At 38.9% G+C, this 14496-nt stretch overlaps 1 protein-coding gene across 1 annotated transcript in view; it reads left to right on the forward strand.

The window, feature by feature from the left end:
* The window catches only part of Aoah (acyloxyacyl hydrolase), a 226754-nt gene that overhangs the window by 11026 nt on the left and 201232 nt on the right, over positions 1 to 14496 (forward strand). Inside the window, exon 2 of the mRNA XM_060372382.1 lies at positions 12561 to 12656. Within this exon, the coding sequence (XP_060228365.1) occupies positions 12561 to 12656 (96 nt within the window). The remainder of the gene's footprint in view (positions 1 to 12560; positions 12657 to 14496) is intronic.

Genomic DNA, 14496 nt, shown 5'->3' on the forward strand with positions numbered 1-14496 from the left:
TCATAATTCAGGAGCCACTGGGAAGGCAAACACTCAAGTAAAGCAGCAATAAAAAGATCAACAGAGATAAAATAATAGTAAGTGACACTTGTTTCCAAGCACAAAAAGAGGGGAAGCAGCAAAGACAGAAAACCAAGCCAGAACACATGTGAACAACACAGGCAACTAAAAATATCAGAGTGAAATTCTTTGTGGGGTCCACATACGCCACTCAAAAGGCAAGGCAAACAGAACTAAGTTGTTCTTTCTAAAGTAAAGTCCAACTGGATTCTAAATACTAAGGACATAGCTAGATTTAAAGGCAGAAGTAGGTTGAAAATAAAAGGATGGAAAAAGATCTGACAAAGAAAGAGAATCTACAAGACTTTTTACTTTATGATACAGAATGTTTTAAGCTATAGAACAGTATAAAAACAGAGGCATATTTTATAATGATAAGGGAACCACCATACCAACAAAAGGGAGGTTATTAGATATTGTATTGCATACTGTATTGTTCCTGTGTATGTGACTGTAATGAGAGCTTTAAAATATAAGAAACAGCCACAGAATCGTAAACAAAAATATGCAATTCAGAAATATAACAAGATTTGAAGATTTCTTACATCTTAACAGATAGAACTAGACAAAAATGGACAACACAAAAGACCTTGCTAATATCTCAGAGTATTTCACCTAATGACAACAAAATAGGCATGTTTTATGACACTTTTGCCTTCCTTCCTTCCTTCCTTCCTTCCTTCCTTCCTTCCTTCCTTCCTTCCTTCCTTCCTTCCTTCTTTATTTTTAATGTGGGTTCTAGGATTCAAACTCATGCCACCATGCTTACACAGCAAGTTCTTTGCACTTAGTCATCTCCCCATTTTTAATTTTAAAAGTTTTTATTAGTTCTTTGAGAGTTTCACAAAATATATTTTGATTATATTCACCCTTCCTGCCTTATTCTCAATAGATCCAGACCCTTCCCCACCCACCTTCGTGTCTTTTACTTTTCTCTCTTTTTTCCAACCCATCAAGACCAATTTCTGCTGCCCAAATCTTCTTGAATGTGTGATCTTGCACCGGTCAGCGTACTAGGGGCCACACTCTTTGAAGAAGCTCATCTTTCTTCTTGCATCTAACAACTGCCAATAGCTGTACAACTAGGAATGGAATTTCATGTCCAATTCCCACTCTCTGTGCTGGGATATGGTCTTTCTTAGATACACAAAGGACATGTGCATGCTGATCACAACTGCTGTGAGTTCATATGTGTGTTTGCCCTCCCATATCCAGAAGACAGCTGCAGTCCTCAAGCACATCTGGCTCTTACTCTCTATCTCTTCTTAAATGATCTCTATGCCTCAAAAAAGAGGGGTCAGTATATATGTTACATTCAGGGCTGAGCATTCTGTAGTGTCTTGTTTTCTTTACCCTGGCCGGTTGTGGGTCTCTTGCACCAGCTGCTGCAAATGAAACATTGTTTGAAGATTGAGAGATGCCCTGATCTACTGGTGTAATGATGAGTCGTTAGGAGTCAGTTTAATACTGTATCCATTTAGCAGCACAATAATAGCGGGTTCTTCCTAATGGCCTATGACTTATCTAGCCCTAGGGTCTTGGCTTGATAATGGTGCAATGGAGAGCCTGTTATCCAGTGGATCAAGGATTAAGTTCAATATGAAACTTCTTGGGTACTCCCATGCCATTCGTGCCATTGTTGTGGTGGTGGGAGTGTCAGGCATATCAATGCTGTAGACCACAGGTTTCACAGCTGCATAAAATTGGTGGTTACTTTTCTCTTCAGGACCTTGCTCAGCACTTTCTAGCACTATGAAAACTAGCCAGGAGGGATGAAACTTACAGGTCTGTAACAGCTTAATTGCTCCATGTTCTAGGACTCTAGGACTGCCGTGTCTTCAGGAACAGGGTCTTACCGTTACATTCTGGAGGATAACTAAGTACATCGGCACTAGCCTGTGCAACTTCGGGAATCTCTGGAATCTCACTGGCCAACAACTCTACCCAAAAAAATCAGCTCATTTTCAGCACTGGGCTTTAAATTGTCTAGTAACAACATTGCTTCCAGATTTAGAGAGTAATAAATAACAGTAAAGACCTTTCAGAAAGTCATATGAAAAATGTACTGCTGTAGAAGCTTCCATACGTATGCATGTACAGCACACATACATTTCTATTCCACTATTCCCTTGGAACGCTTTATACCAGTGTGTTTTATATCCTCTTCCTTGAAAGCCCTTCCCTGCAACCTGTCAGTGATTTTTCTAGCCTATATAAATATTTCAAGTGAAACACATATATTTGAAGATTCAAAGCTAACATCCACCATGAGGGAATGCACATAATGTTAGTCTTTCTGAACCTGGGTTGCCTCACACATAATGATTGTTTTCAGCTCCACTCATTTACCTGAAAATTCTTTATTACTGAAAGATGAATGATATGGCATTGTGTAAATACAGTGCATTTTCATAGTTCATTCCTCAGCTGGTGGACATCTAGGCTCTTTCAATTTCCTGACTATTGTGAATGAGGCAGCAATGAACATGAGCGAGCGGGAATCTCTAGAGGAGAATATGGAATCCTTTGAGTAACGTTCAGGAGTGATGTAGATGAATCGTGGGGTAGATCTATTTCTAGCTGATTTAGCAACCTCTACACTGGTTGCCATAGTGGCTGTACCAGTTTGCATTTCCACCCAGAGCAAATAAGTATTCCCCTTTCACTACATCCATGCAAGCTTCTGTCATCATTTGTTTCTTGATCTTAGCATTGTGACTAGAAAAAGATAAAATCTCAAAGTAGTTTTAATTTTCATTCCTTTGATAGGTAGGGGTGTTGAACTTTTCAAAAATGTTTCTTAGCAATTTGTATTTCATCATTTGAGAACTCTGCTTAGTTCCATGCCTCAGTTTTTAATTGGCTTGTTTGTTTGTTTTTGCTGTTTAATTTGTTGGGGGCTTTGGGTTTGTTGTTTGTTTATTATTTGGTTTTTGTATAGTTTATATACAAACTTTCTATCACATATACCTGATATAGTTTTTTTCCCATCCTGTAAGCTGCCTCTTCACTGAAATGATAATTTCATTTGCTGTACAGAAGTTTAGTTCCAAATTTTAGTAGTTGATCTTAAAGATTATGCTATCAGGATGCTCTTCAGAATATTCTTTACTGTGCCAATGAGTAAATGAGTGTTGCCTATTTTCTTCTTTGGTAGAGTCAGAGCAACAGGTCTTATGTTGGGGTCCTTGATCCATTTGGAGATGAATTTTGTGCAGGGTGAGAGATGAAGACCCAGTTCCATTCTCCTACATGTAGCCTCCAGTTTGACCAGCATGATATATTTTTCTCTCCAATATGTATTGTTGGCCTCCATTAAAAATGAGGTGACTATAGTGTGTGGGCTTATATACGTGTTTCCTTGATTCTATTCAGTTGATCAGTGTATCTGTTTTTATACAAATACCATGCAGGTTTCATCTCTGTAATTCTACTATAACTTGAAATCTGGAATGGTGATACCTCCTATAGTTTGTTTGGCTGGTGTGTTGTTGCTCAGGATTTTTTTTTTACTATCCTAGGGCTTTGTGTTTCTATATTAAATTTAAGATTATATTTTCAATTTATGTGAAGACCTACATTGGAATTTTGAGAAAGATTGCATTGATTCTGTACATTGGTTTCAGTAGGATACCCATTTTTATATGAGTCCTACCAATCCATCAGTATGGGAGTTTTTGTTTTATTTTGTTTTTACCTTTTCAGTTTCTTTTCTCAGTGGCTTAATGTTTTCACTATCGTCCCTTGGTTAGATTTATTCTGGGATATAGTTTTGAGGCTATTGCAGATGGTATTGCTTAGGATATTCCCATGACAAAGCACAGGTTATTCACTAAAGCAAAGCATAAATTTACTTTAAAAAAATTGAAATCGTGCAGTTATCTCTGAAATTAAAATTCAATAATGAGAAATGTGACAGCAAAATAACACATTTTACTTCTAAAACGTGCTGAAAGGAACTGGCTTATGACAGCAGCTGAATCCCGCTCCGAGAGCACTGTGTAACTTTCTATAGGAGAAAGATCTAAAATCAATAACCTGCCTTCTACCTTAAGAAGCCAGAGAGACATTTCAAACTCAAACTAAGCAGAAGAAAAAAATAAACATCGGAATAAAAATTAATAAAATAGCAAGTGCTCTAATAATAACTAGATACTGTTCTTGTAGAAGATAAACAAAATCAATGAACTTTTAAGTGAACTTATCATTTAAAATGGGTAAACATAATTTTACAAGAGCTCAGGCAAAAGCATCAGCATACACCCAAAAGAAAGTAAAATGATTATAATGGAATATTATGGACAATTTTGTGTCTCGAAAGTCAAGAATTGAAATACAATGGAAAACTGTAAAAAAAAAAAAAAAAAAAAAAAAAGGACCAGAATACTGAAAAATTACTTAAAAAATAAATGGTCTTAATGGACCTGTATCAAGTCAAGAAATCATCTTAAGAATCAGAAGTTAGATTAGTATTTTGGGCTGCAAATAAAGCAAAACAAAATAACAAAATTACCATAGTTAGGTGGGCTACAACCACAAGAATGAATTCTCTTACAATTCTGGGGTTGGGGGTCTGAAGTCACCTATGCTTGTTTCTTGGCTTCTGGGTTGCAGCATGTCATTTTGGTTTTATGTCCTACAACTGCATAACCCTTGAGTCATGGTCACTTGCCTTCTCTGCTGTCTGTGTGGTTACCTCTTCTTGTGAGAGTGCTGGTTATATTTGACCATGGGCCTGCTCTATTCTACCATGACCTTATCTCCACTAATTGTACCAGTAATAGCCCATTTCCAAATAAAGCAAATTATCAAACTCCATGAAGAACATGCATTTAAGAGACATTTGGCAAGTTCATGAGATCTCAAGACCAGCTGTTTTCACTAGTGAGTCCCATAAAATATCAAGAAGGAAATAATTTCAATGAAGGGTAATTCCTTTCATAAAATAGAAGAGAAAGGAATATGTCCTAGTTGCTATATTTTGCCTTAGTGTTAAATCCAGACAGACACCACAAGAAAGAAGTTAACAGAACATTATTGTATGAACATAGACTAAAAATCTCTTAAAATACAAAATAAATCCAGTAACATATAAAGTTAAATGAGTGATACCCTATGACCAAATGGTATCTTTGCTAGAAATCCTTGGTTGACTCATGGTATAAATGTTGATTAATAGTACACACCAAATTAGCAAAATAAAGGGTATAATTACATTATCAGTCCGGCAGAAATGTTAATTATTTCATAAGTTCCATCAAGATAGCTCAACAGATAATGAAAGAAAAATGGACTCTCCCAACTTGATAAAGGGCATTTATGAAAATTCAGCTGTTCATTACAGATTTAACTATGGTTTCCTTCCAAGACTGGGAGCAAGGGAAGATGGCCACCCTCATACACACACACACACACACACACACACACACACACGTTCTTGCTTAAGTCATATAGATAAAAATAAATGGAAAATATAAATATTTCAGTTTCTAATTTTTTAGTTTTAACAAGTGTAAGCAAAATAATAGTAAATATAATTAAAAGTGAGTAGTAGTTAAATTAAGGGTATATTTATCAAAAATCAAAAAAGTGAAATATTCCATTGATTAACAATACAGTTATTCAAGCCAGTTAAATTTAGTTCTTTCAGAAAAACTAGATAAGACAATAAAGTTGTCAGGTTATAGATCATTTAAAAAAAAATCAGTGATAAATCTTTCTATAGTTTTGGTATTTAACTCAGAGGAAGATCAAAAAAACTGAGTGATTTTTCTTTATGAAAAATATCACCATTCCATCTATTTATAAAACTATCATTTTCAGCACTTGTGTGTGCAAAAATGAAAACACAGAAACAAAAGTTATGCTAAATTTTGTCTATAGATAAATAATATCCATCGACAGATATAGGCATTAATTTAGGAGACCCAACCATTTTACTAAGCTATATGATTATAATAAAATTTTACCTTATCATTCGATAATTTCAAGTATGTTTAGAATGCATTTTTGTTTATATGTTAGCTTTATTAATAAAGCCAAGCTGGAAGACCTTTAAGTCATTTTTATTAGTGTTTTTATTCTTATATAAATTTACAAAAATTTAATGTAAAAATTATAATGAGATCAATAAAATTTTACCATTAAAATGTATTACATTGGGATAAAATATGTAATGAAAGGAAAATTGGATAAAATAGAATTCAAGGTAAAGAATTATTAACAAAAAGAGAACTTGGTTGTATATTTTAAAGTGACTGTGGACAAGCATAAATCACTGGTGCTCATGTTTATTTACATCCACATGAGAGATAAGTTTCACAGTCCTACCGTTGTATTTACAATCTGTCCCATATCACTTTGCAATTAATTAAATTGACATCTACACTAGTAATTTTTTTAATTCCTAGTATAATGTGCTCTACCCTAAGACTGAAGCTCTTCGCCATCTGCCTACCTAACTCTCTCCCTTCTCCTCTCCCCAGCACCTCCATGCTCACCTTGGGTCACACACCTCTTTCTCACCTCCAGGCCTTTGGAAAGAGGGGACAATAGTCACCCAAATGCTAGAAATCTCAAAGGCTGGATGGTTTCAATAATTCTAATACATGTAATTTTATAAAATAAAAGAGGAAGGAATATGTCCCACTTGGTGCTATATTTTGCCCCAGTGTCAAATCCAACAGACATCACAAAGAAGGAAGTCAACAGAATGTTATTTTATAATCACAGAGGCATCAACTTCCCCCATTCAGCTGTTGTCAGGCCCTGCACACATCCTGCAGGCGCTCAGTGTGTGTTACGTAAGCAAGGGGGTTGATGGTGTGTAGTGTCTTAACTTCATTCTTTAGGCACAGTATTACTCTATGTCTCTCAACACAGGCTAATTTTTTTCTCGTTGCCTTGCTTGGCCTCTGCTAGCTCTCCAATGCCCCAAGCTCCTGTTTTCACCAGTAACTACCTATTATGGTGCTTTCTTGTTTCCAATGTTCTTGGTACAGTTGGCAGTCTGGAATTTGCTGAGCATTTTCTCATCGGAAGCAATGTTCTAACCGGCAGTTAGGTTATGACACAGAGCCTTAGAATCTACCCAAATGTAGAAAAATACTAGATAATGCGAAACAAAAGTCAATTCAGCCCTAGAAAACAAAGAGCTTTCGTAATGCAACACATTTTTCATAGATAAGATTCTGAACCTTGGTCTCAAAAAGCGTTCAGGAGAACCATGCCTCTGTCTGTCCCCTGTGGCCGTCTCAGCAGGTGGGAGGGGACTAAACACTTGTTAACTGTGTCTCTGCCGCAGACACCGCGTCCATGTCATGGGCTCTATCACTGTAGCCCTGCAACTTTATTACAAACCCATGGGGATCTCGTACTTGCGCAGGATTCTGTGGGCTGGGTCGCACTGAATGACTGTGGCTGAAATACCCTGGGTCCACTTGGGCAGCTATACACAGCTGGTAGATAGAGAAATGGCAGGAATAGATGAGCCAGAATGGCCTCATTCATAAAACTGCTAGTTGGCAGGCCTACAGCCGTGTTGCCTTAATTTTACTCCAGCAATTTATCTCACACTCATGACTGCAACCTGAAGGAGGTCAAACGTCCCTGAGAGCCGCAAAGCCTCTTGAGGAACGGGTCCCGTTGCAAGCCACCATCGCTACCTGGACGTTGTCAAGGGCTGTTAAATAAGGTCCACCCCCGAGAGAAGGAGCTATGTCGGTCAGATCAGCATTCTCACTGTAGCACACAGGCAGAATTCCAGGCCACAGCAAGCGGTCTACCTAACGTGGTTGGCCGGAAGTGGTTTACACTCAGGCCTGTCTGCTCCTCTCCTCACTGGATCAGGGGTGTCTGCCGCTATGAAACTCACTATTTTCAGTCTCCAGGTACAAAAGGGATTTTCCATACATGAGATCTCAGATAGTGACCACTGAGTCATATGTGTAGCTCTCCTCTGTCCTCATTTCTGAATTCGACACCTGATTGGACAAACTCACTTCAACAAATCCAGGCCTTTTATTAGTGGCCAGGGGGTAATCTGTATTAGAATGGATTATTCAGCACACGTCTCTTCCAGGAAAACAGTTCTTAGCTTGTCAAGGCAGTGAAAGCTCTTACTAGGCTGTAGAGGATCCCTCCTTCTTTTCTCAACATAATATTTTTGTTGGTTATTTATTTGGTAATTTCATACAATGCACTCCGGTTGCACTCACTTTCCATTACTCCCAGGTCTACCTTCCCACCCCATGCACTCCTCAAATGAACGAAGTACAACCAAGGCTCTCCCCTTAAAGATAACTCAGTCCTTTCGCATCCCTCCATCCTTGCTGCTGAACGCAGTGCTTATTTCACTGCAAACCCTAAATTAACAATTCAACTGCAAAGGAGTGCAGCCTTCTGGAGGGAGGTGAAGATGGACCCCACATCAAAGCTGTTCCCAGCCAGGGTGTTCAGTGTTTCAAACCCCATTACCTGCACGTCTGTGAGGTCCCTTTGATCACACCTCTTCACGAGGCAAAGGGATGAGAGTGGGAGGATTCGCCTGGTCTTCAGAGACAACTGGCTTTTCTCCCTCTCTGCCTTTTTTCTCCCCACCCCCGGGGCCTGGCTCTTTTTTATCTACCTAATGATTTTCCAATTTTAGCCAGCAGAGCTGGAGGGCTGCAACCATCAGTCTTTGATGAGATTTCTCTGAGTCAAAGTCAAAAGGAAAGCCTGTACCTATGCTACAGAGAAGCAGGCTGGTCCCCGGGAGCCCAGGGCACTTTTAAGCCATGGTTTAAAACAAATGCAAATAAGCATTGGAGTGGATTTTTCAAAAAAGAGAAACTCCAACCCATAGGCTCACTGGAACGGATATTCTGAAAATCGGACTCCAAAAAACACCCTCTTTATGGCTCACGTTCCCCTCACATTCCTGCTGATCTGAATGAATGTCTGATTTCCACACCTTGCATCCTAGCCTGTCTATTAGGCCATTAGTTATAGTATAGAAAACTATATATTTTTTAATTATGACAGGAAAAGAAAACTTGCTGCTAATTAAATTGTGAAAAATGTGGAGCCTTCTGTCATACTCTTTTGGGCTGCGGGTCTTGTTTCTCTGCTGAGAAGCCTTTTCTTCCCTTCCGCTCTGCACCGTCTCTTGCAAAGTCATCTCTCATTAGTCCTTCAGCCGTTAATTAACATCCAGTTGTTGTATATTGGAGAAGTAGATTGCAAGTGCCCCTATACAGGAATCATACCTCTCCGTCCCATACTGCTTGTCAAGGAGCCTATCACATCTTGCCTATTTTCTTGCCTAGGACAAGTTTCTTTAGTTGGATGCATGTTTCCTTTGTTAAGGCCAGTGTTACAGGACTCCTCTGATTTGGGAGAAACGAGATGCAAATTTTGTCATCTCCCCTTCCGTGCCCGCCCAATACTTGGAGAAAAGGGAGAACGAGTGAGCTCTTTTCTCTAGCCACACAGGAGCCTGATAGGTTTCTCATGTATAGCTCCTTGGAGAGGCAGTCCCCTCCCCCGCAGGGCAGAGGTTGTTTCCTGAGACTGTTTCCTTCAATCATGCTCTTAGCGAGCACATGTGGTGCTCTCTCACGGTGCTGTCCCTGGGGTGGAAGAAAAACAAACGTAACTGACTCTGCTCTCCAGGAAGCTGATATCAGAGCAGTGTCTAGTGATAGCCCAAGGTCATTAGTACAGTGGGCCTTTATGATCATGGCTCACAGACCTGTGTATTCAGCCAGCTTCTGATCAAAACGTGCTGTAATTGTCTGTCTTGAACAAGTACAGACTTTTTTCTCTTGTGTCGTTTTCTGAGTAATAAAGTATAACAACTATTTGCAAACTGCACACATTGCATTAGGTGTTACAAGTAACCAAGAGGTGACTTAAAGGATCTAGCATGGTATATATAGGGGTCTTGAGCATCTACAGATTTTGGTACCAGAGTGGGATTCTGGAATGCATCTGACACAAGTAAGAGAGATGTCTGTATAGAGTTCTGAGACAAGGGGAAAAAGACTGATGTGGATACTGAATGGGTAGAGAAGATACAGGAACACAAACAGCTTATGAAACCAGAGCGCCATCGTGGAAGGGGTGGGACTAAAATGAGCTTACTACATGTTTTGTATTTATTGGAAGGGAATAACGTATTAATTTCTCACCATTCTTAAGGTTCAACATCTCAAATAATGGTGGCTTAAGGGAAACTGAGGCAGCATGCCAACTCACAAATGTTTTTATGCTCCTTTATTATCTTTTTTAAAACAACAAAGTCCTCTTTTTCTTAGCATCATTCCTTTGATATTGACCCTAACCATACAGTGGGTCTGGCCTAACTTCTAAATAGTCCACTTCAATCATGAAAATTACCCAAACTCCTTAGTCATCTGCTTAAAGGTTCAGACTGAAGATGTTTTTTTTCATGAAAACTATAGCAAATTATTTTGAGGTAACAATAGAATTTCTTTGTATTTAAGGTGCCTGGAATCATAATAGCATCAGGCTGAGTGCTGGACACAATTCCCAATGAAATCTCCACTGACTGGCAGTACCAAGCCTTCTCACAGAACCTCCGAATCCCCATGTGCACCCTGCTTTTAGTCCACCCTGGGCATCAATCAGTGCAGCCCACTGATTGCACAAGAGGGGATTCAGAGCACTCTCCACTACGTGCTGGTTGGATTGGGAGTGGCACATGGTGCCTGTTTCCCATAGATTCTGCCATTTGGCTCAAGGGATGACCTGTTGTCCAGAGGTGAAAACCGAAATAGACCAGTAAGATAGTAGAGCTGTAGAAGTAACCATGAACCATTTCCCAGGAAAACCGCTCAGCAACTGGTGACCAAACTTCCCCGACAAGCTCTCGAATAGGCCCGTTTCAAGCCAGTAAACAACTCTTGCACCTATGTTATGAACAGGCACCGTGCCAATCACAAAGACAGGGAGACCCCACTCCATTGTTAAGGAATGCAGAGTTCACTCTAAACTCAAGACTGAAATTTCAAAAGGTAGACATCCCAGTCAAAGTCACAACATCTGCCACTGGCTGATCTAGTATTTGAACCCTGTGCTTTCTTTTGTTCAAAGCCTTTTCCTCCTCAACTGCACTGCAGCCTCTTACTACACTGTAGTAAAACTACTTATTACCATTTACAGTTTAGATTTTTTTAATATGTTTGATATACTCAAAAGAAAGGTGCAATTGGTCCTGCCAGCTAAGATGAGTGGTTTATTATCTTGCTATCCTGTTTAATATCCTGTTTTCTAAAATGAGATGGCATTGTGTTTAAATTTTTAAAACAGAACAAATATATGTGAAAATGCTTTTTAGGTCATAGAATGCTAATCAGTATCAGCTACTAAATGCATGGCAATGTAAGAGAACCATCAAAGATGGTGAATTCATTAGAAAATACAGTCAGTTAGTCTTGAGAGTTAATGCTACCAAACACACCCGCAAGTCGGGGGCCCTGATCACCTGTCTTCTCATTCTCACTTCTAGTTAGCTTCTTCATGTGGAACTTCTGTGCTACAAATCTGCTGGCATATGCCCGCTTCTTTTTTTTTTTTTTTTTTTTTTTTTTTTTTTTTTTTTTAATATGTGAATGAAGTCTAGCAACTTCTAACACACTTACATATCAAGGATGTTTCTACCCAGTTTAGTAGATTGAAGCAAGGAATAGAATCTTCTTGAAACATGAGCTCTGCAAGCCTGGGGAGTAATACTTATTCTATACCAAAGTGAGAGAAAGAATACATTCCCAATGTGCCCAAGTTTTCTTCCACACACTCAGCATATTTGGTTCATACTGTCTAGTGTTAGTTTTATGGCCTGGGATGTTTCTCAAGGTGCTGCTTTTCAAAGGCACATTATGATCCCAGTTGATCATCACTGTTGCACTGTAGAAAATGTCTTATCTCCTGCTTTATACAGAAACCAAGACTTAAACAGGGAAGATATATTGAGTCCAAGGTTGTAAAGTCAGAGCTAAATCCTAGGTCTTCTGGGAAAGTTCTGCTACTGTTCCAAAATTAAAAATCTGACTCTAGGTCACAGGCCACGATGTTGTGGGGTGGGAGTGATAATGAAGACGTCTACTGCCGAGGAACAAGTAAAGATCTGAGAAGCTAGTAGCTATGGATTATGTACAACTTTCCTCACCCTATCGCATTTAAGCATCCTTTCTTTCTCTTAATTTCTCTGGATATTAAGACAGAATAATTACTTCCCCAAGGTCACAAAGCTCACAAGAGAGAAGCTACTCTGACAACCCCTGACTTTCTGAGCCCCCAAGCCACAGTCTTCTACTTGCATATCTTATTTCTCTTCAAATCCCAGTGCGTTTAGGTACGCAATAGATGTCTAAAGGCAAGAGCAAGGGACATTTTGTGCCTCAGTTGGTGTCCTAAAGTACCCAGTCTTTCTGCTTTCCTTCCCTAGACCCTCCAACCCCAGGTGAGCAGCTGACATGCTCTTCTGTTCCCTTCAGGGTGTGTGGTGGCAGTATCTCTGATTGAGCAGCTGGCTGAAGTTCACAACTCCTCAGTCCAGGTGGTGATGAAGAGACTCTGCAGCTACCTGCCTGGTAAGTCTGCAAGCCTGGGCTCTGTGTCTGATTGTCTACTCTGTGAGTCCCCAAGATGGAGCTTGTTCCCTGGGGAGCCTTACGGAGCAGAATTTGACTGTGCTTTCCTTAGATTGATATTCTCATGGCATTTGCAGTGACTGAAACAAAATGTCCATTTTAGATAGTTTCTGCATTCTCTATCATGGTGGGCATCACTGTGGCCATTTAGGGAGAAAACGTTGAATGGCAGTTTATCATTAGCGAGTCACAATAGTAATGATTTTCCCACCTGATGATAATCACCTTAGCCAATAAGAAGTCAAAATAATTAAAAATTCTGTTTACTTGTACACACACACATACACATACACACACACACAGTTCTGCTAATACAGACATTAGGCTGGGAGGATTTCTGATCTCAGAACTGCAAATGGGAACATACCTGGGACACCCCATTCGCTTTACCAGGATCCCAGTTCATTTTCTCACCCATTCTGGAAACCAAGGAACTCATAAGTGCTTTTGGAAAGCTCTGTATTTGTTTTTCAGACTCAGCAGAAAGAAAATATTTACCCTATTTTCTTTATACACAATAGTTATGTATTTGGGAGTCAAATTTTCTTTCTCTTAGTAGAAACTAATTCATCAAGAAAACTGACACTATTTTTTTTTTGTAAGCATGGTATTGAGCTTAACAGTGATTGTATATTTGATTTAATAAGTACCCCCTGTCAAAAGCAAAAATATATATATATAATTTTTGAGAATAGTATTGTTCCTAATATTCATTTACCAGAAAAGATATTTAGAACTCCAAAAGAAAGACTTGGAGACAATAGTATACACACACCTGCTTATAATGTCTCCATGGATCATTGTTAAGATTTCATTATATTTATATCAAGTCTTTGGTGAAATTAAATTATGGCAGATAAACTTGAAACACCTTCTGGCTCTGTCTGCCCCAGTTCTATTTTCTACCAACTTCCATAAAGAGAAACAAACTTAGTGACTATTGTTTCTGCAGGATTTAATACTTACACATTCACTCATATGAACCTAAGTAAGCTGTAGTTATTTTGTTACCAAGTTTTAAAACTATTTCTGGGGTAAATGAAAACAGATGTAGAAATCACATAAAATGAACATGTGGTTGTTTTTTGTTTGTTTGTTTTTAAAGTTAAGCCCCCGTGTAAACAGCCCAGGTCAGAAAGAACAGATAATTATCCTCCACAGAGGTCCCACCCACATGCTCTGTACCGTCATGGCCCTTCTACCTACCTGCAAAAGAAAACATCTATACTTTGTAGTATTTTTTTTTCATGTTTATTTACAGACTTAGCATAACTATCTTCTTGTCCTCATTTTACATTTCTGATGTGTCTCCCGGGTCTATTACAATCTACAACATAGCTTTTTATCTTTTCCTTTCTCATAAAATTTACCTGTGAACTTTGTCCTGGAAGGCTTTCCAAAGCCTGGGATTTTTCTGCCTACAGTGTAACTGAACATGTTCTTTCTGAGCTCTCCAGTTTCTAGGACCTGGAACCTCAGCTTGAACGCTCCAGTTTGATTCCTTTGGCAAAATGATACATGGTATTCTCATTCTCTCTCTCTCTCTCTCTCTCTCTCTCTCTCTCTCTCTCTGTCTCCATTTTTGTCTGCTCTTTCTATCACCTTCCCATACCTTGCTCCCTCCCTGCCTTTCTTCCTCTTTCCTCTCTGCAACTCTGGTGGCTGTTGATACTTCATGGTAAGATGTATCAGCTTATTGAGTGATACATCATTGGAACATTTTAACTGATCATTTTTTCATTAATTTATTAATTTATTTACATCACCATCAGAGCTTCCC

This window comes from Meriones unguiculatus, chromosome 19 (assembly GCF_030254825.1).
Source record: "Meriones unguiculatus strain TT.TT164.6M chromosome 19, Bangor_MerUng_6.1, whole genome shotgun sequence".
NCBI classification, from domain to species: domain Eukaryota; kingdom Metazoa; phylum Chordata; class Mammalia; order Rodentia; family Muridae; genus Meriones; species Meriones unguiculatus.